This window comes from Ambystoma mexicanum, chromosome 5q, assembly GCF_040938575.1.
Source record: "Ambystoma mexicanum isolate Mex_15411 chromosome 5q, UKY_AmexF1_1, whole genome shotgun sequence".
NCBI classification, from domain to species: domain Eukaryota; kingdom Metazoa; phylum Chordata; class Amphibia; order Caudata; family Ambystomatidae; genus Ambystoma; species Ambystoma mexicanum.
Window position 1 is genome coordinate 1,392,619,955 of NC_090933.1, and position 24,704 is coordinate 1,392,644,658.

General features: G+C 46.3%; 1 protein-coding gene across 1 annotated transcript in view; it reads left to right on the forward strand.

The window, feature by feature from the left end:
* LOC138498455 (uncharacterized) overlaps positions 1-24,704 on the forward strand; it is a 403,932-nt gene that overhangs the window by 133,067 nt on the left and 246,161 nt on the right. The window contains exon 5 of the mRNA XM_069622206.1: positions 22,216-22,295. Coding sequence (XP_069478307.1) covers positions 22,216-22,295 — 80 coding nt within the window. The remainder of the gene's footprint in view (positions 1-22,215; positions 22,296-24,704) is intronic.

Genomic DNA, 24,704 nt, shown 5'->3' on the forward strand with positions numbered 1-24,704 from the left:
GAAACAGCACTCACCTCCATCCCACCGGAACACAGATTATTTAGCAGGGCTTCAATGTTCTTCTCATCAATAATACACCCAGGACTACAAGCATATGCAAACGCAAAATGGCTGCAGGTCACCCGGTGGGAACTGATGATGACAATTAATTCAACAGCAAATGGATTCAACGCCATAAAAGAAGATCTACGAGCGGTGAGAATGGTAGCACTACAAAACAGATATGTGCTGGATCTTCTCACGGCCATGGAAGGAGGAGTTTGTGCGAAAATTGGACAATCATGCTGCACATTTATCTCTGCCAACGACGCAGATAATGGGACACTTACTGAAGCAGTATCACAACTGGCCCAGATGCACTCCAAAATGATGGAAGAAAGCAAAGGAGTTAAGAAAGATACCAGTTGGTTTTCATTACTATGGTCATGGATGCCGTCATGGCTGTCTGATGGACTGAAGATTATAGTTGGATGCATAGTATTAGCAGCATCTGTATTGATTGTAATAAGGTTCTGGAAGGCCAGAAAAGCACGCACCACAGACAAAATGATAGATATAGGTGGCATGCACCCCTTGATGCCGACTGATGATGACCAGCACACTGCTCTGATAATAACAGAAAGAGATAGACTGCGTAAACAGATCCTTAACAACCACCTGGATCCGCCATCCGTGAAAGTGGAGAACCCAAGAAACCCGAGGAGCTATATCGGAAGATGGGTATACTGCAAACCAGGAGGCAGTTGTGTTTATATGTAATGGTCGTTCGAAGATCATGTCAACCACTATGGACACTTGGCTGGAATAACTAAAGTTTGGAGAGTAAGAAGAGATAAAGAAAAAGATAAGTTTGTGGTCGACAAGTCGACCAGATGGGGGACTGAAGTGGGAGAATGGGAAAATAACCTCCCCCCAATCTCATCAAGACTGTGGCCTAGAGGATCACGGCCCAGGCACCCCCCACGGGACGAGTTCATCTATCTACCACATGACAAAATACCCTGGTTCAGGAACATATAGGTATACCCACCATCTTGTCCGACTCAAGCCGACACCTGCGGCATGGATGAGCTCGACTAAGACAACAGCCACAAGTATCCACATCGTTAGAGGTGCCATAATGACATAGCCAACTGACAAGAACACACGTGCCACCATGCACACTGGTCACTCACACAGCAACCTACACGAAGAACATATTCAGTGCTATGACGTAGATAACTGACACGCTCACTGATGTGCATCGTTGTTATTTTTCACATAGGTTTCTTTTTATAGTAATGCAGAAATGCAAGACGCCTGAAGAGCTTGTGTATATGCTTGCTGACGCTTCACCCGCCACCCATAAATATGACAATGTCATCATATAGATCTAATACCGCTTGTGAATCCCGTGTCAACAGGAGACTCCCATACCCTGGATTATGTACCGCCACTTATGACCTAGGCCCGAGTAGGCCACAAGCAAGAGTCCCAGGCAGGAGCCTCACCATGGAAATCCTCTCAGAATAAGAGTACAAGTGCTGACCATGCAGAACAAGCCCCCAGCAAGAGCTCACAGCCAAGGCCACGATGTTGCAAACTGCCATGCCACGAGCCCAGCGCCAAGGTTACACCTGTTGAACACTAAGCCCACAGAGACAAAATACAAATATAATGCTCATAATTCTGCTCCAGCTACGGTCTCTCGACACGTGACCAAGCCGATCTGACAAGGTGCCAGACCCACAAGACGGAAGTCGCCTGGGTCCCACGTTTGGGACACAGGTTGCAACAACAAAGCGGCAAGATGGACACCTACGGCGATGGGAACGACCCGCTCACAAAACCATGAGCAGACATGTACATTGTCCGCACAAACACATAGTTGCACATTGTTGCTAATGACAGGTACATCACGAGCTGGGAACGACGATGGTCCCAGGCTTGGGGGCTCGTGGGAGAACCAATCAGAACACAGGGGGGCTCATCACTGACGCCATTAGTGTTAGCCAATCACCAAGAGTCCCCTTGTAACGAATCTGAACTAACAATTATTAGGGACAACCCAAGTGTACCACCTGACCCATCCTTAACCACTAATATCCTTCTCCATATGTACCCTATACTAACCCTACCACTCGAGGAACCAATCTAGAGTGGCAATAGGTTTTTGCTAACTTTCCCAGGTGACGCAGGTAGCGCGTCAGACTGTAGTAAAAAGGGCCTGCGAGCCTGCTAAGAGTGAGAGGGCCTGGTCGGACGCGTACGATCCGAGACTCATCCCTGCCATTGTTATAATGAACAGCAGAACCACCTTGCTCCTTGCGTGTGTCTCATACTCTTTTATGGAACAAGAGAGGAGTTGGGGGCTTCCCAGCCCGGAGGTCCACGGACGGCTCTGCCGGCCCCGGGATAATCACCCCGACACCTCTTTCTAAATCTACCTGCCTCTACTCTCCGCCCTCTGCAGCTAATCCAGAACAGGACTGCGAGATTTGTCCTTGGCTTCAAGCCCTGGGATCGTATCTCTCCAGCCCTGAAATCTCTCCATTGGCTCCCAGTGGATGCAAGGATTAAATTCGAAACCCTCTGCATTGTCCACAAGGCTTTCTGGGGCCTGGGTCCAAAATACCTTCAGCTATCCATCCGCAATCACCTCCCCTCTAGAGCACTTCGCTCATCTACCTCCAACTCCCTCATGGTCAGTCATTTTTCAAAGAAACAAGCGGGGGGTAGATCTCTGTCTTCGGCTGGGGCCTCCCTCTGGAACAGCCTGCCTGCCACTCCAAAACTTGAGGAGAACCATCTCCGGTTCCGGAAGCACCTCAATACCTCTCCCCTGCTGATCTGTTCTCTCTAGAAAACTGTGCACCTGGCCACCCTCTGTCCTCCAGGCCCAGGTACCTGTTCGCCACGCTCCAGAACTGCCTACGGGCCACCCCTTGCACTGGGGTCTGTATCTGTACCCTTACAGCCCCCTTTTTTTCTTCCTGCACTTATCAGACCTACCCTGTCTGCTGCCTTAAACCTGGCACTTTCAAATTGCTGGCTGCACTACCACTGTTTGTTGCCTTTATTGTTTATGTATTGTTATTTATCTTTTTCTCATCTGCTTCGTACTTTCCACTACTCCCCCCTTCCATGCACTTTTCCCCTCCCCCTATCCCATGGACTTGCGTGTTCTCAATGTCACTGGGCCTAGTAAGATCGCAGTTTTTATCTCCCCTCTTCCCCTCCTTTGCCTTGTCGCGCTCTGAAACACTTGTGTACGAGCGCGATAGAAACAAACTATCAATCAATCATTCAGTACCTTTGGCATGTAAAATAGAAGATGAATCAGAAATTGAGAGAATGTTGAAGGATGGTATCATTGATAAAGCAGAGGCTTCAGAGTGGGTAAGCCCCATTGTCATTGTTAAGAAGTCCAATGGTACAACTTGTTGTGTATAGACCTCAGAGGTTAATAGAAATGTTATTAAAGAGATTCCCATTACCAATGATAGATGAGGTGATTATTGATCTCAATGGTTCCAAAATATATTCATTATTAAACACTCTGCATACCATCCAGTAAGAATGCATCCTGCATCTTAAGATATTCCCATGTTTATTACCCACTTAGGTCTGTTTAGGTGTGTTGGAATGCCTTTTGGCCACATCTCAGCAGCCAGTGTCATGCATAGCATTCTGGGAGGATTGAGCGGTTTCAAGATTTCTCATGACATCTTGGTGTCAGATGGAGATGTCAAAAAACATGATGATAGGCTAAAGTCTGAATTAAGGAAGTTAGAAGCTGCAGGTTTGACGTTTGACGTTGACTTTAAAGAAATGCAAGTTCAGGAAGGAATAGGTGGATTATCTAGGTTACAGCATTTCGGGTGAGGGAGGGAAACCGAAAAGTAGCACGGTGAAAGCGATCACGGATATGCCCCTCCAACGAATATGAATGAGGTGTCTTCTTTAGCGAATAAGGCTTAGTGAACAAGACAAAGAAAATGAGAAAATAGACTAGAAAATGTGTAGCATTCGAGTAGAGTGAAAAGTGTGAGAAAAAGTTTGAGGCGATAAAGGAGAATATCATAAGGGCACCAAATTTGCAAGGGTTCAGAGATGACGGCAACACTGTTGTTTACGCAGATGCATCGGAGTGTGGGCTTGGTGGAGTTTTGATGAAGGAGGGGCGGGGTCAGGGGGTCGGTGCAGTTTACAGTGGCATATGCCTCGAGGTCTCTTAGAGTGGTTGGAAGCTACTATTCGGTTATCGAACAGGAGGCCTTAGCCATTCTATGAGTGATCGTGAAATTCAGAGTATACTTATATGGAAGGAGGTTTGTGCTATGGACCCAACATAAACCTCTTGTAGTGATGTTTAAAAAGAAAGGTTTGCATGGTGTGTCTAGGATTACTTCGAAGTGGATCACGTGACTACAAGGGTTGGAGTTTATGGTGGAACATGAGAATGGTAAGAACAATTTAAGGAGACAAGTGTTGAAGAGTGATGATGTAGAAATCCTGGTTGATGGGAAAATCAAAGCCATGTTTGTTGTTGGATCCCTTCAGGAGAAGGAGTGGCTTGAGGCATGTGAGGAGGATGAGGTGTATCAAAAAGCGAGGAGGAAGACACTCATGAGATGAAATGTGGGGTGGAGGGTGGTATAGGAGAAAAGATTAAAAAGTGTACAAGATAGTCAAGGATGAACTGTGGGTAAGGGACGGGATGTTGTGCTGACGTCAGCAACCGGTAGTGCCAGAGGGCATGTGTGAGAAAGTTGTGGATCTTGGGAATAAGTCCCATTTAGGGAATAGTAGAATCAAAACACTCATTAGAATGGATTTCTGGTGACCAGGTATGGACACATTTATTGAGATGAAGATAAAGGAGTGTGAAAAATGTAAGGACAGTGACAAGGTTGTGTAAAAGAGTGCCCCCCATGATAATACCAGAGAGTCCCAGGATGGTATGGGATAGAATAGCCATTGATTTGTTGGGTCCATTACATTTTTGTGGGATGCCAGAAGCATATGTTGTGGTGATGATGGATTTACTCACAAAGTGGCCGGAGGTTGGAGTAGTGAGAGACATTACCTCAAAGAATGTTATTGCATTTCTTGAAAGCATTTCTTGAAAACATATATTGGAGGGAAGATTGGCCTGCTGTGGTTGCATCAGGCAATGGTCCCCAATTTATTTCAGGTGAATATCAAAGGTGGATTGTCAAAAAGTGGTATCAAAGACAGAAGGACAGCACTTTATCACCCGCAGAGCAATGGGTGTATGGAAAGATTCAATAGGACGCTTATGGATGGAATATGCAAGGCTGCACAATTTGGAGATTACTGGATAAAGGAGATGCGCTAGAGTGTGTTTCAGTATAGGAGAACCCCCCCATCCACTGAGGGGCATCACTCCATTTGAGTTGATGCAGGGTCGCAAACCCAATACCATGCTAGTTCCTTGGTGGATGGGTCGAGCAAAAACAGTGGGAGTGGATCTTCAATTAGTGAAAGAGAAGGTGAGATTAAAGGGTGAGGAATGCAAAAGATGGTAAGCTAGGAGACATGGATGTTTTTTGATGAGTGTCTGAAAAGGAGATGAGGTACAAATAACATTTCTGAGGTGGATTAGGACATTCTCTAGTGCCAGGAGAGTGAGTGATGATCTTGGCAATGCTGTCAGATTGCAGGGTATACAAATGTGGAATAAAGAGCGTTTGGTGAAGATGTGAATTGCGTAATTCTTGGCAAACATGATTTGTATTTGTATTTTGTATTTTGTTTATTTATAGTGCGCACCTTGCCCCGGGGCATCTGGGCGCATGTTTAAGGAGGCGGTTATAAGTTACAGCAAATAGATACACTAAACATTTTTACACATATTTACATAGAGTTCAGAGCATCAACAGAGAGGAGAGGAGCGAATCTAAGAATGCAGTAAAAACAGTCTATGTACAATGAGCAGTCGGTAATGGAATTGACAGGTGTAAGGCTTATAAAGAGGAGGCTATGGTGTCCCGTTCATGTAACCACAGTTTAGTTTTAGCTTTGAAGGCATAGATGCGAGGAACGTTTCTGAGAGCATTGAGAAGAGTGTTCCAGAGCTTAGCCGCGAGGACAGGCAAGCTCGAGCCTCCGGCTGTCTGTAGCTTGAAGCTGGGAATAGTCAGCGTATGAGCCTGAGAAGATCTTAGTGGTCTAGTTTCTGTGTGTTGTATGAAGCGTGTGGAAAGGTTAGCCGGGGCTGCGCTGTTCTGGGCCTTGTGTATTAGAACAAGTGCTTTGAGGGATATGCAGTGAGTAATGGGTAGCCAGTGCAAGTTGCGTCTCGTGTTAGATATGGGGGAACGCCTAGGAACGTTGAGAGCTGCCCTTATGGCGTTCTGCATGACCTGGAGTTTATCAACGTTTCTTTGACTAGTTCCTAGGTAGAGGGCGTTGCAGTAATCGATTTTGGACATGATGAGGGTTCTGCCGAGAATCAGACAGTTCTCCGTAGTCAAGAATGGGCGACATGCTGTAATCAATTTGCAAGTATAGGATGATGCTGAGACAACTGCGTTGGTTTGTCGATTGAGGGATAGAGTCGAGTCAAGATATATTCCAAGTGTTTTAGTGACGTTGGAGACTTTAATATCGTTCCTATCAATAATGAAGGAATTGAACTTGGGGTCAAGTTTAGAGAGTTTGTATTGAGATCCAAGAATGATTAATTCCGTCTTTCCATCATTAAGGCAAAGCCCATGAGGAGCCATCCAGGCTTGAATGACAGTGTAGACTGTATTGAGAGCTTTGGCATCTGTTACATAATCGCCAGTGATAGGGATGAGTATCTGAGTGTCATCCGCATAATTAGTGTAGGAGACACCCAGATAGTCAAGTATATCAAAGAGCGGTTTAGTAAACACGTTGTAAAGTGTGGGAGATACACAAGATCCTTGTGGAACTCCGCACGGGACGTGGGCTGGATCAGCTGCGGCTATGGGAGAGAAAACCCTCATGGTTCTGTTTGCCAGAAAAGAGCTAATCCAAGATGTGGCTGCGTTGGAGAAGTGGGCCGCAATTTTGAGGTGGTGGCAGAGGATTTGGTGATCGACCAAATCAAAAGGCAGCTGAAAGATCAAGGAGGAGCAGGAGTGCCAGTTTGCCCTTGTCTTTCAGCTCCTCAATTTGGGTTTTCAAGTCGATTAAGGCTGTCTCAGTACCGTGTCTAGGAAGGAAGCCAGATTGTCCAAGCCCTAGAAGATTGTCGGTTTCAAGATAGTCTTGGATTTGGAGATAGGATGCGCGGTCCAGAATTTTGAGAAGGTAAGGCACCGTGGTGATGGGCCTGTAGTTAGAAGGATTACTGGGATCAAGATTAGGTTTTTTGATTAATGGGATGACCCAAGCATCCTTAATGTTGTCAGGTACAATGCCCGATTTGAGAGAGGCATTAATGAAAGAGGTAATGAAAGGGGCAAGATCATGAGCAGCTTCCTTTATGACCGGTGCAGGGCAGGCGTCACCCTGGCAATTGGAAGGCTTAAGCTTCGTTATGATATTTTCGACTTCCTTAATGGTGAGGGGTGAGAAGCTGAAAGGTTGGACAGAATGTTTGGGAGAAAGGGTTTTGTATGATGGGGGGGTTACCCGTTGAGTCGGCGAGGTGTTTTTTTTGTGTTAATCTTGTCTTGGAGCAAGGCAATTTTATCAAGCAGTGCCTTTTGAATATTGGAGCACCATTCAGTGTCCGGGGTGCATCTATCAAGCGGGGCAACAGGGGACTCCAATTCCTTAAGGATCTTGAAGAGTTCCTTGGTATTTGATTGGGCTTGAGTGATCCTTTTGTTATATACTTCCTTTTTAGCAGCTAGGATGGCTTCTTTGTAGGTAAGGGAGGCTGTGGTGAGGTTTTTTTTGTTGACTAGGGAAGGTGAACTTTTCCAAAGGGCCTCAGCTTTTCTTTTTTCTTTGCGCAGGTCGCCTAAGTGCGGGGTAAACCAGGAATTAAGGTGGAGCCGTGGTTTTTGTTTGCGCAGTTTGAGGGGGGCAATGGTGTTGAGGGCTTTTAGCATGACGTGGTTGTAGGTGTCTACTAGCACTGTGGGGTCTGAGCACGTGGTGGACGCCGAGTTCAAAAGAGGAAGGATGAGTGGGAGTCATTTCTCAACCATAATATCCTTTTTGTTGTGTGTGGAAGTGGGAGGGGCAAGGTTGGGTTTATCTGTGGGTGGAGTGGAATTAATGGAGAATGATATTTTGTGGTGATCAGACCATGCACATGGCGACACAGAGGTGACGTTAAGCGCACAGTTCAAGTCAGAGACCCAGTCAAGAGTGCGGCCCTTGATGTGGGTGGGCTCATTGACATGTTGGGTGAGACCGAAGATGATCTTCCATCTCATCTTTGTCAAAGGGAAGAAGGTGTGTTATATTGTAAATAGTTCTCCCCCCTCCCTTCCTTTGCTCTTTTTTATGTGATACGTGATGAATTGAACTTTTTAAAAAAAAGTATTTTTTATTTTGAATTGTATGAATTGTCATAAAACTGTGAAAGAACTCCTATTTTATTTGGAAATCAAAACACAATAAAAAAATAAAGAAATTGCACAATAACAAAGACCCTGTTACCTTTCTCCTAAGTGGATGATTCAACTACAATACATGGCACAGTAATGCTTTTCTTCCTAGGGCTGTGAGCACACTGTACTAAGACAGTCTATGCAGCGCACAACAATGTTGCTCTGCCTATGGCCTAGGGCTGTGAGCACACTGTACTGAGGGGTACGTTTTATGAGGCTTGAGATCCTGCCACAGTTCAGGAACTGTAGGGTGAGGCCGTCCTGCAGGGGATAGCAGGTTCATTACTAGGAGTGTTTTGTAGTGTATGGGCATCAGGGTTTGCTCCACCAACACACTGCCCAGACGCTATCCTGTTTTTTGGTTTCCTTTTGGAACAAACTACATTTCTTTGGGTTAATAAACAATGCGAGAACTCAAATTCTGGCCTCAGGATGGCCTGTTCCTCGTTCTTTGTGACTTCTTAAAGCCAAACACACTGCAGCTGTCAGGGCACACATTTTACAGCAGCTTCTTCATTTATATTGTGATGGGAAACAAGCCAAGGCATAAAAGCAGTCAATCCAATAGAATTATTTCCCATGCAATTTCCTTCTCCCAGTTCAAAACGTCCATGCATTAAGTTTGCACTCTGGAAACTACACAGGACAGGGTGATTGAAGGGGTTAATGTTAGTTTTATGGTTGTCATGTTGCAGAATTCCTTCAGCAGCTTAGTGAGAAGCGGTAGTGCAAAAGGCCAGTGATTAAGGATCTTGAATCAGGCTGTGACTTATCGTATGATGACAGACCGACAGAAGAGGTTTTTCAAATCCTTCCTATATATTGTCACTCATAAACAATCACATAACCATTTCCTAGATTCACTAATGGGCTGACTTTCTATTGCGCATCTGTAGTGAGTTCACAGAATATGCCATGATGTTATGCGAATGGAGCAAGGCACTCGGTTGGTCCAGCCGCTACAAGAGGATTCTCTCAGAGATTGGAAGGAGTAGGATGCTATATGTTCCCCAGCCTCAGGAAGGCATGGTATTTCACCAACAAAGGTGTCCAAAATCCTACCATCGCCAGGGGCTCTAAAAACAACAACATCAGGGTCTCAAAGCCTACTACCTTGGTTATATGAAATCACAACACCCAACCAGGAGTGCCCTGTAAGTACCCCAATACGCACCGATGAAACATTAAGCATAACAAGACGCCCTGCGTTTGATGACACAAATCCAGAGGTCACATGCTTCTCACATCAGATAAACATCCTTGAACTTACCGGAGATTTAGAACAGTGACGTGAAGCACCCAGTACCAACGCAGTGAGACCAGAACGATGCAAGAGACAGTGGGCCTCATCACAAGCCTGGTGGTAACTGTGCAGGTATATCTGGTCATACTTACAAATTTTACTTTAATTCTATAAGTCCCCATTCCCTTGGGAATGGGAACCACGGAAGCACCGGCACAGTTAATAACTGTTCCGGTGCTTCTGTGAAACCCTGCGGGGGGTGCCGTTTCACCCTCCAGGTCTGACCCTGGCAGGCAGTTCAGCACCCGCCCGCAGACTCATAGAGTTCCGGTCCAGAAACAACAGTGCTGGTAGGCTTACCAGCACCATTGTTTCTGGACCGGCACACTCATAATGAGGCTTAGCGTCTTGGTTGCCAGAAGGCACGGCACAGAGAGGAAAGCTAGAGTGGGAGAAATTCTGAGATGGCACTGATGTCCAAGAACGACTAAAGCCACAGAAACATCAGAAGAGCAAAATCAACCAATTTAACCAATGCAGAGCGGTTCCATTTTACCTTTTCAAAAACCTGTAAGGAGAATCCACACAAACAGCACAATCCTGTGCCAGAAAACAAAACCATAACAACCCAAACCAAACATAAGGGTTGAAACAGAGGGAAAAACCTTAGATGTAAAACAGGCGTACAGTCCACAGCGGGTGAAAATGAGGATGTCTTCTGCACATCTTCCTGCCAAAACAGGGAGGTTGCCAATTGAACCAAGGTGGTAATGTTGTTGAAGGACTTCACTAAGACCCATACCCTAATACAAGGATGTGAAGCCTGCCAGAGATCTAGGACACCACAAGAATGGAATGCTGTGAAACCAGGTCATGGAGAAACCAGAACCTGTAAAATGCTGAAACACTGAGGTGAAGAGGGTAGACCTGTATTAAATGTGAAGGTGCAGATTAGACTTAACTGTTAAAGTAAAATATCAGAGGCTCTTGGACAGGTCCAATGATACAGTGAGATGCTGACAGTTAAAAACTTGTGACAAAGAAGGAGAGGTCAGAGAAGCAAGTACATGGCGGAGGTCTGAACCAGTAAGACCAAGAAGGGTGAAGACTGAGTACACTGGGTGAGAAACTTTCCCGAGAAGCTGCTTTCCTTTTGTGTGTAAGACTAGGGATGGACTTCGTGAATAGGATTTCTGAACACTCTGTTTTCCCAAGAATTGGAACATTTATGTTTTAGCATAGCATAGAGGTGTTGGGAGTGTGGGGGCATGCTACTGTTATTGTGACCGTAGCCATCAAGAGAGAGCCAACAAGCCCTGGCGCTGCAGTACTTTAGGGCCCTGGACTACAATACCCAGAAGCCCGGACTTCACTGTTAAGGGCGTACGGCACGTAGGGCTGGCTTGATGAGGCGCGCCTTGAAGCGCAGAGCATTCGTTTTTTGGCTGCGGGGAACGCAGCAAATATTCTGACCACTTCTTCCCAGCCGCTGTGGTGATGCTTCCCGGGCTGCTGTGGTGAGTCAGGGAATTGCTGAGTACTTGTGGAGGGACAGAGAAGTCGGAGTTGGATTCTGACCATCAACGTTCACTCCAGAGTCAACACGAGGTTCCCGAGCCTCAGAATAGTGCCCTTGTTGAATGTGGCATCAACTCATCATGAGGCGTTGTTAGGAGCTATGTGACTTAAGTAAACCAAGTTGAGGTGGAGCACAGAAGTACGGGACATGATTGTAAGTGCGATCCCAGGCTCTGGTTAAGAAGAACCATGGTTGCCTAAAATCCTCAGTGCGTCAAGACGTTCATTATATGTTATTTCACCATTTCATCATGTCATTTCAGTGTCATGCCACTGTTATGTTCTATGTTGTTTGCATGGGGTATGAGGTCAAATACCTCCAGAGTAAGGCATATGTTAGGGGTGAAGTCAAGTCAGTAAAGAGAATATAGGTATTCAGAGTACATGAGACAAGGGCGTGTGCCGGTGTGTATGAGAGACACAATTAAGAGCAACTGCGTAATTAAAGGTATTCTTTCCGCAACTCCCCCGTCTTATCCAACTTGTTACCCTAACCCTCTTTCCAGTTTCCTTACAACCCCCTTACCCATCCACAACCTCGCCTTAATCCCTCCCTCCCCCACTGACTGCCACGTGGTTACCTGTTACTCGGAATCAGAAACCTGTGCCAACCACGGTGGGAGGGGTCGTACACATTTCGGCTTCTGTCATTTGGGAGAGGGCAGTCAATACAACCTTTAGCTCTACAGTTCTTTTGGATTACAACTGCCAGCAGCCCCACCTAACAGTCAGGTAGGGGCTCATGTGATTCACAGTCCAAAGCATCTGGAAGGTCACAGCCCCCTAACACAGTTGGCCACATTCTTGGCGTATATTCTAGAGAGCTCATGGAGGTACTAGGACATTAAAAAAAACACATTTTTATTGAATTTTACAGCAAACAGACAATTCTCGCTTTGCCCTCCCCTCCTTTCTCCCTCACACCACCACCTAACCTGCACATAAGTCTTGATCACTGACTTTGAAAACAAGACATTTCCCCTTATTTTAAATGTCTTTTCACCAACTTTTCACTATTCCCATATTACTTTCTACCTGCTTTTGCCTTGCAAATACCCTTTATGTGGGGACATCCCGTGAACTCCCGTGACCACTTATACCAGTCAACCCTCTTTTTCATCCTCCATTTCATACAATTTTTTACCTGATGTCTAATTGGCCTACTCACCCCTATATTATTGCCTATATTTCATTATTTTTTCACCCTGTCCTTTTTTACCCTCTTTATTTTCGTAAATCATTATTTTTACTCCTTCATTTATTGTCTCTTTATTTTTTACTGCAATGTAGTCGCTGGTTACCCACTTTATTCCCTGGCCCAGAAGAGTGATCTGAATGACCTTGGTTTAAAGCAGCTCAGCCTCAGAGTTCAATTGCTGTATCAGAGGGTTCCAAATGGTCTCAAATGTCCCTAGGTTGCACTTAATTATTGCTGTAAGCTTTTCCATGTGGCTATCACCCATAACTTTTTTGAATCCATTGTCTGAATGATGGGGCCTCTTTCTTACCCTGCATTGAGGTGATCACTAGCTTTGCAACCAATATCATGCATTTAATCATTCGAGAATGGGTTTCTATTCCATCCCATTTACTGACTGTTAAGAAGCCCAGAAGAATCAGTTTTGGTTTCAGAGTGAACTGAAGCCCCTCTCACTTCATAGATCCTCTCCTCTATATCGCTCAACAGTTCGCATAACTTTGGGCAGGTTACCATAATGTGCGTAAGCATCCCCACCTGCCAACATCCCCTCCAGCATGAACGCTAGCATTGGATTTGAATCTCTACAGCCTGTTTGGGATGTAGTATCATCCTTGTAGTATTTTAATCTTAATCTGGAGTTTGTTGTGTTGTGTGCTGGACCTGTTTCATACATTGCTCAATTTTTGATTGATTGATTTTGAATATTTCTAAAGTGCACCAAACAGAGTAAACTATATACGGGCGCAGAGGTCCACTAATAGATAGGATTTCAGAGTGTAAGTTCAATAAATATTCTGAGAGAGAACAGATATTTGAATAGAAACGTTTTCAGGCTCTTTCTAAACTATTAAAGAGTTACAGGACTGGATTTCTAGTGGAAGTTGATTTCATAATTTTGAGCCAAACACTCCCAATCTTCTGTCTCCCCTGGAGACCAAATGGAATTTGGCACACAGTTCAGGAGTTGGTCTCTCGAGGGGAGATGTCTACATGGACAATATCGGGTGATCTTATCCACCAGATATTCAGCGGCAAGTCCATTAAGACACTTGTACTTCAGGCACGCTATTTTAAAAATTGTATTCTGTCCTCTACCTTAAGCCAATGAAGGGACCTTCGTAAGGCAGAGACATGGTCCCTTTTGGCAAGATGTCCAAGTAGTCTGACTGCAGCGTTTTGGGCTCTCTGCAGTCTGGCAATTTGTTTAGCTCGAACTCCTGCCAGTAAACTGTTGCAGTAATCCAGGTGGGGGTTGGTCACCTCAACATCCGAAGTGCATAGAAGACTGCCTTAACTTTAGCCTCCACTTGAGATTCACTACCAAGGTTCATGTGCCATATACAGCTCAAATTCCTAACCTTGTTAACATATTGAAGTTGTTCTCCCAAGATCAGTGGAGGCAACCTCTGTCTCTCCAGTACAATTTTCCCCTTCAGACCAAACAAAATCATCTCAGTTTTAGCCGCATTCAGCTGCAGTCGATGTTCTGCCATCCAACCATTAACCTTGGTCATACATAGGTTGATTTTTTACAAATACTTCCTCCAAATTCTTTATCTCAATATACACCTGTGTAGCACCTGTGTAGCATTGGTGTAGGAATGGAACCGAAGGCTGTGTTTCCGAAATATATGATGTGATATTTTATTTGTATCGCGCTCGTACATATATGTTTCAGAGCGCGACAAGGCAAGGTGGGGAAACAGGGGAGAACAACAACAACGATCTTACTAGGCCCAGTGACATTGAGAACGCACAAGTGCATGGGAAAGGGGAAAAGTGCATGGAAAGGGGGAGAGTGGAAAGTGAGGAGCAGAGGGGAACAGAATAAATAATAAATAAAAATAAATAAATAGATAATGGAGGCAATAGACAGTGGTAGTGCAGCCATCAAGTGGCAAGTGCTGTATTTACGGCAGCAGACTGGGTAAGTCTGGTATGTGCAGAAGAAGCAAATGTGGTATAGGTACAGATACAGTCCCCAGTGCAAGGGGTGGCCAGGCGGCAGTGCAGGTGGGTGGCAGGGTGAGCAGGTACATGGGCACAGTTGACAGAGGGTGGCCAGGTGTACAGTGCCAATGGAGAGCAGATCAACAGGGGAGAGGGGGAGTGAATGCAGAAGCAAAGAGAAAGGTCTTGAGGTGCTTCCGGAACCGGAGATGGTTCTCAAGTTTCAGAGTGGCAGGGAGGCTGTTCCAGAGGGAGGCCACAACCAAGGACAGAGATCTATGCCCAGCTCGTTTCTTCGAAAAACGACGGACTCTGAGGGAGTTAGAGGAGCAAAGATCTCAAGAGGGGAGGTATTTACAGAGGGATAGCTGAAGGTATTTTGGACCCAGGCCCCAGAAAGCCTTGTGTAGATTGCAGAGGGTTTTGAATTTAATCCTTGCATTCACTGGGAGCCAATGGAGAGATTTCAGAGCTGGAGAGATATGATCCCAGGGATTGAGGCCAAGGACAATTCTTGCAGTCCTGTTCTGGATTAGTTGCAAAGGGCGGAGAGTAGAGGCAGGTAGATTTAGAAAGAGGCTGTTAGAATAGTCCAACCTAGAGAGAACCAGAGCTTTGGAGACAGTGAGCTTCTGAGGGAAGGAGAGGAACGGCAGAGTACCTCTGAGGAGGTGCAGTAGGAAGTTTGACTTTTTAGAGTCCTCAGAGATGTGGGCAGAGAAGGAAAGTGTGGAGTCAAAGATGACCCTGAGGTTCTTAGCCACGCAGGTAGGGGTAGGAGGAGGGCCAAGGGAGGCCAGCCAGAGAGTGAAGGGAAAGGATGGTGAAGGTGTGCCGATGAGGAGGACCTCAGTCTTGCTGGCATTCAGACAAAGATCATTGGTGGCATACCAATCTTGAATGACAGTTAGACAATCAGAGAGAGGGAGAGGAGGTGGCTCAGGGCAGCCTGAAAATGAGTTGAGTGTCATCAGCGTAGCACTGGAAGTTGGAGCAGAAAATGGCAATGCAGTGGGCAAGATTTGCCAGGTATTGGTTGAAAAGCCAGGGCGAGAGGTTAGAACCCTGGAGAACACCACAGGTAGAGAGGAAGATAGATGATAGGAAGGACCCAAGTTGGTCCTGGGAGGGTCGATCAGAGAGGAAGGAGGTCAGCCAGGCCAGAGCCTGGTCGGTGATACCCAGGATATCACGAAGACGGTTGAGCAGGATGGCATTGAACACTGGGCAAAAATATAGATTAAAAATCAATGGGGACAGAGATGAACCTTAAGGTACCCCACAGTTCGGACATATCCACTCATACAAAACCTTCCAGCAGCACTCTTTGCAGTCTAGCCTTCAGGAAGGACCCAAACCATTTTACTACTAGTTTGGATGCCCTTCCTACATTCTTGATGCGCTGTAACATAATACGGTGATCCACCGTATCAAAGGCCGCATTCATTGTTGCCCAGTCTTTATCAGAGATATCCCTCCCCAGTTCGCTCTCCCATTTTTGTTTATAAGGCCATGCTTCCTCTCCCTGAGAGTCTGTAATGCACCTATGTATAATGTCCCGGTCAAACCTTTCGTGCTATCTGCTACCTTCAGCACTCTTGCAAGAGTCGAGAGTATTCTTGTCATCCTTTCTTTATGGCTAGGTCAAGTACCATGTGCCTAGCTTGTTTATACCTAAATCTGTCACGCCTCCTCCAAACCAAAGGACTCCTTGCACTGCTGAAAAGACTGTATTGCCATCCCTCACCATGCCCCCTATTCTCCCGCATCACTTTTTTCCCCCCAATTTTCGAACCGGCATGAAGTCGCTATTTCTGTTTAAGGTAGTGAACAGAGACGGAAAAGTTATGAGCTTCCCCCTTTTATATACGAGGTCCCATGCCACCATTGTACCTTTAGAGATTTAGAGGTTAGATTTGAATATAGCCCTTTAGCACTCTTTAGCACTCTGTTGTCCGATTAGTCAAATTTGCTTTCATAAATGCTGACTGGCTACGGCTTGCTCGATAAATAACCAATGTTTGTCGGATTCTGGCTGTTCCCATTTGCCAACAATTTGAATTTGGGATGTCAAATAGTTCTGCATATGTGGGCACGAGAGCCCTCCTCTGCCCTCATCAGCTACCATCCTTATCCTAGTTATTCATGGATGAGATCCCCCAGCCCCCACATATGAAATCCAGGATGGACTGTTGTATTTCCTTTAGACTCACTGAGGACTTGGATAATGGGACATTTTGAAACTGGTAGAGCAGTCTTGGAAGCACACTCCTTTATCACAGTTTGCCTCCCCAACCATGAGGGACAGCTTACTCCATCTACCCAAATCATTAGTTCTCGCTTTGAGCAGGGCTGGGTAGTTGGTGCCTTCCAAATCCTTTCCACTAGTGGTTACATTGATGCGCAGCTACCTCACTTTGCCATATGCCATCCCAGTGTGTCTTCCATCCCTGTAATGTTCAAGATCTCCGACTTATGGACATTTACTTTAAACCCTGATAACTCTCCAATCCGCCAGATTTCCTCCATAACGGCTGCATCTGACTATTGGGTTTGTGAGGGAAAGTACTACGTCATCCACAAAGAGACTTATTTTGTACAAAGAACCCACCCCCCCCCCCCACTTTGAGGGGTCCCATCACCACTGCAAACATGGGCAACAGTGGGCAGCCCTGCCTCGTCCCTCTTCTCACTTTACTCTTTCCGGGGGAAGGGCCAGTTCCCCCGATGGAAGGCCTTTTCAGCATCTAGTGTTCAGAGCATCGCCTGTTCCTGTTATCTCCTGTTGACCTGTTTCTTATAAAGCCTCTTTGGTCCGGGTCCATCAGAGTTTGCATAAAAATACTCAGTCGAATTCGGTATATAATTTCCTTCTTCCCTCAGTGAGTTAAATAAAGCCAACATCGGCTATAAGATAATGGGAGAAATTACCTTGTAAAAAGCTTGTGAGAGCCCCTCAGAACCCGGACTCTTATGGTGTGAGGGTCCAGTGGGAGACAGACACATAAGTGGCATAGCGATTGCTACATACTTGTTATCCAGAAAATAAAAAGAAAATCTAACTTTTCCCATCTCTAAGTGGGATTTCCCTGTCTCAACTAAAATACTAAAGAGGTCTGACAGAATGCCCATTTAAACTAAAGAGTCGACCACCCTGTGTCAAAATCGTCAATTCTGTTCCTTACACTTTTAACTAAACTAGAAGGTTGCGTCAATGTTTTTGGGCCAGGAGAATGACTTCTCAGAGTGGGTGGCACAGTTTGGATGCAAGTTTTGGTTGCAAGTTCTAACACAGGGGAATGACTCCCAGCCTCTGTTCCCAATACTTCACAAACAAAGGACTGCCAATCCTATAACACTTTGTATCAGAAGGTTCACTATATCTTCACTCCTGGGGGAATTACTCCCTTTCATTAGCCTCAAGGTTCCGTACTCTGTTCTCTCAATTGTCAAGAGAATGAATCCCTTCTCATGATTGTGGCTTTTTTCCATCCTGGGAGAATGACTCCCTTCCCCAGGCTTATTGGCTTTTCCCAGTGGATGTAGCACTACCAGGAAAATTACTCCCTTATGCTAATATCTTGGTTTTACAGTCACTTTACCCTCAGCGATACTCAGGGGGAATGACTCCCTTCCCCTGATGATCCTTATTTCACTGCTTTCCTTCTTTCTCAAAAGTTCATATACAAGTATGATCCTTGACCCAGGTTTCCCCAGTATAGCCCACTTGGCCTCCTTGCTTGCCAAGTACAGCCACGAGGAAGAGAAGTCGAGCTTTCTCCTTGCTTGGGTGCGGGTCCCAGACCGGTATTTCCCTGCTCTTACGATTTGGCAGACTTGGTTCACTCTCCTGCCAAATACTGCCACGAGAATGATGACTTGCCTCTATGTAATATTTACAGTCCAAGACTCTTCTTCTCTATGTTGGGTGGGGTTCCCCTTAACCCTCTTATAGTGTATAGTGCCACCTTAGCACCGTTCTGCCCCTCCAGTGAGCTTGTAGCCGCCTGCTTGCTACTAGGCAGTTACAAAGCTGCCTCTGCCCGCCTTACGATTGTCCCTGTCCCCCTTCTGGCTTTCTCGTACTGTCCATTAACGTGCTTCAGGACTCAGTACCTCGCCGTGGCTTCCTGGGGCTGGCCTCCGCCTATCCGCGCTCTCGTCTGAGGAGTCTGGTCATCCAGCGTCTCCTGTTCTTGGGCTGCTCAGCCCCCCTTCTTCTGAGCAGTTGATGCAGAGCCCTTCAGGAAGTCTCATGGAACCCTGCCTGCGTCCTACGTTCCGCGTCGGTTCCTTGAAAGCGATTTGCAATCTCTTGTGCTGGAGATTCCTTGCACCTGATGCCTCCATCTGCTGGATTTGACAAAAGGTCCATTCCTTTGTCAACCTTTACACTTTGTTGCAAGCATATTCTTGGTAAAAGGGTAAAGCCCTTCTTCTGTTTCCCGGGTCTGATCACCATCGTTCCGCAGGGCCAACTGATCTCAGTCATAGATCTACTTGGGTCTAGTATGTTTAGTATTTCCAAAATGGACAGGATCTTGGACAGGGTTCGAAATTGCCACGAGCTGGGAGCTGTTTAGCTCCTGGTTACAGTCCAGGGGAGCCTGGTTAGCTTGAAACCAACAGGTACGAGGAGCTATTTTTGACTCCTGTAGCAAGTGGTGTTATACAAACCTAGCTATGTGATATTAACTGTGAATATTTGGGAATGTATATAAAGGAGAATAAATAGGGGCATCTAGAGCATATTGAAAAATATCAAATGGACCAAAATGTAGAGTTTGCATCTTGTGCAAAGTTGGATTTGCTGTGCACTTACTAGCTCCTGGTTCCCCAGAGGCAGCTCCTGATAATCTGGTTATGCCGATACCCAAGAGCTGCTTTTTGCTCCTGGTCAACAAATCCCAATTTCGAACCCTGTTGGGTCTCACAACAGTACATGTTTCTACAAGGCACTGAAAGGAGAGTGAGGGTGTGTGATTGTGGTGTAGTTTCCCGGGCCATACCCTAGATGGTTGACCCTGTTCCAAGAAGCAAAGTCTCTCCAAATGAGAACCTCCGGATGTGCTCCAGCCCCCAGGGAGACTGTTGGGTAGCGGCCTCACCACCCTGGCCTCAAGGGAAGGCACACCCAGCCCCTCAGGGAGAAGTAAATGACGCTGTCTTGGAATTGGTCACACCAGGGATTAACACCCTTAATAGTATCCAGAACTTCCTGGCTCTCTATTGTTCGGTCACCCCACTCTATTCCTTTCAGGGATGGTTGGCAGCCTGACTGCTGCCAGGTATCTTTCCGGACTTTGCTCTTTTATACCCTCTGCCTTGTATAAGGTAGAAGTTCCAGAAGACCTACAATGTGTGCTCTTCACCTCTGCTTCCTTTCCCATTATCATCTACAATTTGTTGTATAAAGGCACGATTTTCCTTAGTTCTCAGTCTATTCGCGAAAAGTCTATCCACCCGCCCCATTTTCACATAACACCTGCAATAGTCTCTTCTTATCTTATCCAGTCTTAATGCATTTACATCTGCCCTTTTCGCTATCAGTTTCCTATGGTTAGGCCTGGATTGCTGCATTCTAAACTGCCTTTCCGGCTCCTCTACCTCAGATATTAGGACCTCCTTCTGCTGCTTCCTAATTTTGTTGAGGCCTGCCAACAATGAGACTATACTCCCTCTTGCCACCAATTTAATGGCGAACCAGTGGTTACCCAGTTATGTGTCGGTCACCACGTTATGCCTCAGATACTCAATCAGTGCCTCCTTTAAATTGTCCCTCGCTATTGTGTCTTCCAGTACATTTTCTTACATTCTCCAACTAAACTGAGGCATTTGTCCACATTCCATCCGTGCCACCAACACTATCGCGAAGTGATCGGTCATGGTGCTGACCTGTATGTCTATTGCCTTGATGGCTTTGAGTGAGGTAGCTGCCATTAATATGTAGTCGATGCGGGAATATGACCAGTCTACTGCGCAGTCGTGAGTATAGTCCCTCACCCAGGTTGTTGGTGACTCCAAGAAGCCACCAATCCAATGTCTTCTCCCAGAGAATCTGCCACCCTGAGAACACTTGGATTGAGATGACCTGTCCTAGTCGGCCTCCATGAAAGAGTTCCTGTCCCTTGCAATGAAGCACTACCCCTCCCTGAACCTGTCCAGGACTTGCTTGAAGGCCAGGCTGAATTGTTCCTGTACCATGTTGGGCGCATACACTGAAGCTATTGTGAGACAGTTCTGCCCATAATATTCCCTTCACCCTGCAGTAGGTCCCTTCTTTGTCGTTCTGGTGAATGCAAAGTTGAATCTCTCCTGTATCAGGACAGCCACCTCAGCCTTTTTAGAGCTGGCCCTCGATTGTATTTGTATGGGATATTTCTTGTTTTTTCTTTGAGCTTGATCTATGTGTGTTAAGTGGATCTCCTGAAGTGTGGCTATGTCTGCTCTCTTCTGTCTCAGCTCCCTCGACAATTAAGCTCTCTTATTCAGGGTGTTGCGCCCCCACACATTCCCAGACCATAACATGAACAAGTTCCCTATTTGAGAGATATTGGTTCCTCTTTAGATTCCAATTACAGTAAGACATAACATGTCCCCATTGTGCTGCTGATATGTAGTTAAAAACATCCCCATTAACCTGAAACCTCCACTCCTCCCTCTTTGAATGGTAGCCATTTCTTGCATGTACCATCATTCCCACACAAAGTTATCCCCCATTCTCATGCCAGTATCTATTACCGGCAGCCCCCTCCCTTTGCTTCAACCTCTGCTTAATGCAGCAATTTTACCAACACTGAATCTCCCCCTCCTCCTTGACAACAGTCTCGCATACGGTCAGCACCCCCACACCCAACAGAGATCCATAGTGGCACACCCTTGCCATATTTGGTCCTCTACTTGCCCCAGTGAAACCAGTTAAGCCGTTGCCTTACCAACATTAGCCCCTTAGCATTACACTATACCCCCGAGAAGAGCTTTGCCTGTAGCAAGCTTCAACTTTGTCTTTCATTTGGACTTCTCTTCTTGGTGCTGCTCTTCGTGCCTATGTGTCTCCTCACCGTTTACTGGAGTTTGGATATGCTTGTAATGTTTCCGTTTACCCATACCACCTATCGTTGAAACCATTGATATGATATGGCATTTGTAACGCCCCTATACACAAGTGTTTCAACCATTCAACCATTGCAAACCTCGCTCGTTAATGCTGTCATAGTCAGTGCAGAACACCCCAGCACTGCAAATGGAGTCACACATGTTTCTGTTTATGAAACATCTCCCAACCTCTGGCTGTGGACAAATTACACCGGCATGGTCCCATACTCCTCTTGGTGGTAGGGCTGAGAAAATCAACTTGGCAGTGGGAAAAATCTGAATCACTGCTGTCCTCAACTTCTTGAGGTGACGGAGCAAGTGTGAGCATGACATGTACCCCAAATGTAGGCCTCCATAATGCACGATGACTCCATCAATAGTACCGACAGAGGCCAAACATGTAGAAAGGAGAACCATGGCACCTAAACTCACTCATAGACTGTGGCCTGAACTGCAAACCCAGAAGAGACGCTCCCCGCTCAAAATTATAGAAAGTGACCACTTTCTCCTCTCACTTGAACTGCAGGCCAAATGGGTATGTCCATCAGTACTCTGTCTCTTTTGGCCAGTGCATCTGTGATAGGCTTAACTTTCCTCCTTTTTGACAGGGTGAGCTGCATAACGTCCTGGAAGATCTGGACTGTGCCTCTTTCAAAGTCTATGGGTCATCTCCTTCTCGCCTCCTTGAGTATGGCCTCTTTGGTTATATAGCAATGTAGTTTGATTAGGACACCTTTCGGTGTCCCTGCCCCGCCCTTTTAGTGCCCACCCTGTGGACTGTGATGAATCTAAACGAAGTGTCTGAGGGGTCGTTGAGGAGATAGCCAAAGAGCCTGGTGACACATCCTCTTCCTTGATTCCCGAGATCACAGATGAGAAGGGCTGAGATATCCTCTTTAAATGACTGAACCATGGAAACCATCATGACCCTCGTCGAAGGGTCTGTATCCATCTCCACCCGCTGCTGATATCCTCTTTGAATCTTCAACTTTGTCTGAGAGGCTATTGCTCTTAAGGAAGGTCTTGAGTGACGCTGATTTTACTGGACTTGGCCACGTGACAGCTTCAAAGCTTAAATGCTATTCTCTCTGTTGTGCCGCCTTATTACTTGGGGTGGCTCCTCCAGTCTTCACTTGTGTTCACCCTTGACACTGCTCTTTGGCTGCCTCTTTGTGGTGGGATCAAAACTGAACCTGTCGCAGCATTCCTTCACAGAGGGGCCTCTCGCTGACTATGCCTCTCCCCCATGTTGCCTCCTTGTCCATTACCCTGCACCGCTCTGTTCCTGATGCACATGCTGTAACCAGTTTAGATCTTGAATTATTCTTTGATGTGAAAGGGTCCCCAGGACTTGCAGTCCGCCTTTCAACACCCCCTCCTCTCTCCTTCCCTCTCTGTTCTGCGGCCTCCGTACCTTTAGTCGACTGCCTTCTGCTCTTCAGGTCCCTCCAGGCCCCTTGTAGCTCTCCTCTAATACCGCCTGGTGTCGCGCATCCTCCTAAACGAGTCTCTGAGCCAACAGCCCATCCTTAGGGATGATCCGATGCAGGACCTGTTAGAAGGATCCCCACAGTACGGGGTCTCCAGAGCTATGTTGGGTTCTTCCAATCCACTGAAAGGGCTCCAACCTGAGCCCCCCCAACACCTCCCACCCTCTTGCAAGCTACCTCTCCTCTGGCGTCACGCAGAGGCTGTGCATGCTCAATGGGAAATGAGCTGGCCCGCCAGATTTCACTGCTTTTGGACACCTATTTCAACACCAGTGCTCTGCCACACCCCACCGCCCCTACCGTTCTACGATTGTCAGCTACTCCTCCATTGTGGCAAGCACCATACTGGGGTCAGGCGGCCCACATGGATCTCGGTCACCACACCTCTACAACTTCTTAGGTGGCTCCTAGTTCTCTCTGTGACCGTCCCCGGCCTCAGTGACTCCCAAAGGGGGCGGGAGGGGAGTTAATTTACACACTAGGATTGGTTGGGAAACTGCTGTCTCTTTATCAGGCCATAGGATGTGGATTAACAGAGCTGCTGGACTAGGCTGGACATTAGGATTTGGAACAATGCCAATGGAAGTGGTAGACACCTGAAGGAAACCCAATTTTATGTTGACCAATCCTTGGCACCATTTAGATCAAGAAGTCCTCAATTATTTGTAGAGATTGTCTGGGTTTCTGCAGGCATTTGTATTTGCTTTTCTTTGTGGGGGAGAATGGAGAGGTCAATTTAAATCAGATAGGACTTCCAATATAATTTTTACAGATGGTGGCATGGGAAACTGACATTGAGTCAAGAGGAAGAGTGGAAGGAACACAATGGTGAGTAAAAAGAGATACAATCAGGCAGGTGCTAAAGAACAACACCATTGAAAGCTTGGTAGCCTAGGAGAAGGAACTTGAAAAGGAAGTGGTCGTGCATGTAGAGAGAACCAGCATGTTATTGGTAGGCAAAGTGGAGAAGGATCTGGGTAGGGTCACAGAAGGCATCAAGAACATACCAACTCTGGAAGACAGTTCAGTTTTTCGTTTGAGAATAGTGAAGGGGCTTGCTAATGGCTGTGCCATTCTCTCTATTCTAGAGTGGGTGTTCCTTCCCTAAGCCAGCATTCCCGCAACCCCAGGACTTTCATTAGAGAATGGTAACCCCTACTATCTACAAGGCTCTCCATCTGGAGTAGATGGTCTACAGGCAAACCCCATCTCTATCTAAACACCATCTGGGAACAATCCAGCTGTTCCCTGCTAGATGTTCCCCAATACAGTGGAATTTGGAAACAAGAATACACTGAGCAGAATAGGTTCAATAGCCAGTCCCGTTCCTGCGCTTAGAGGCTTGAGATGGCATGAAGCACAATATAAAACCAATGTCTTTTTTTTATGTCGGGGTTGTTGCTTTCCAGACATTCAGGGCTCACTTGCTCTTATTCTTCTGTGTCCTGGTGTTCCTTTCCCTGTATCTAGGTTGCTCTCCCTTTACTCCCTACTATTCTACCCACTGTTTCTCCTCTTAACTTCCTTTTCTGTTCCACTGTCTACAATCTACATTCGCACTCTGATCTTATTCCCTACTACTCTCCCCCTGCTCCACACCACTATCA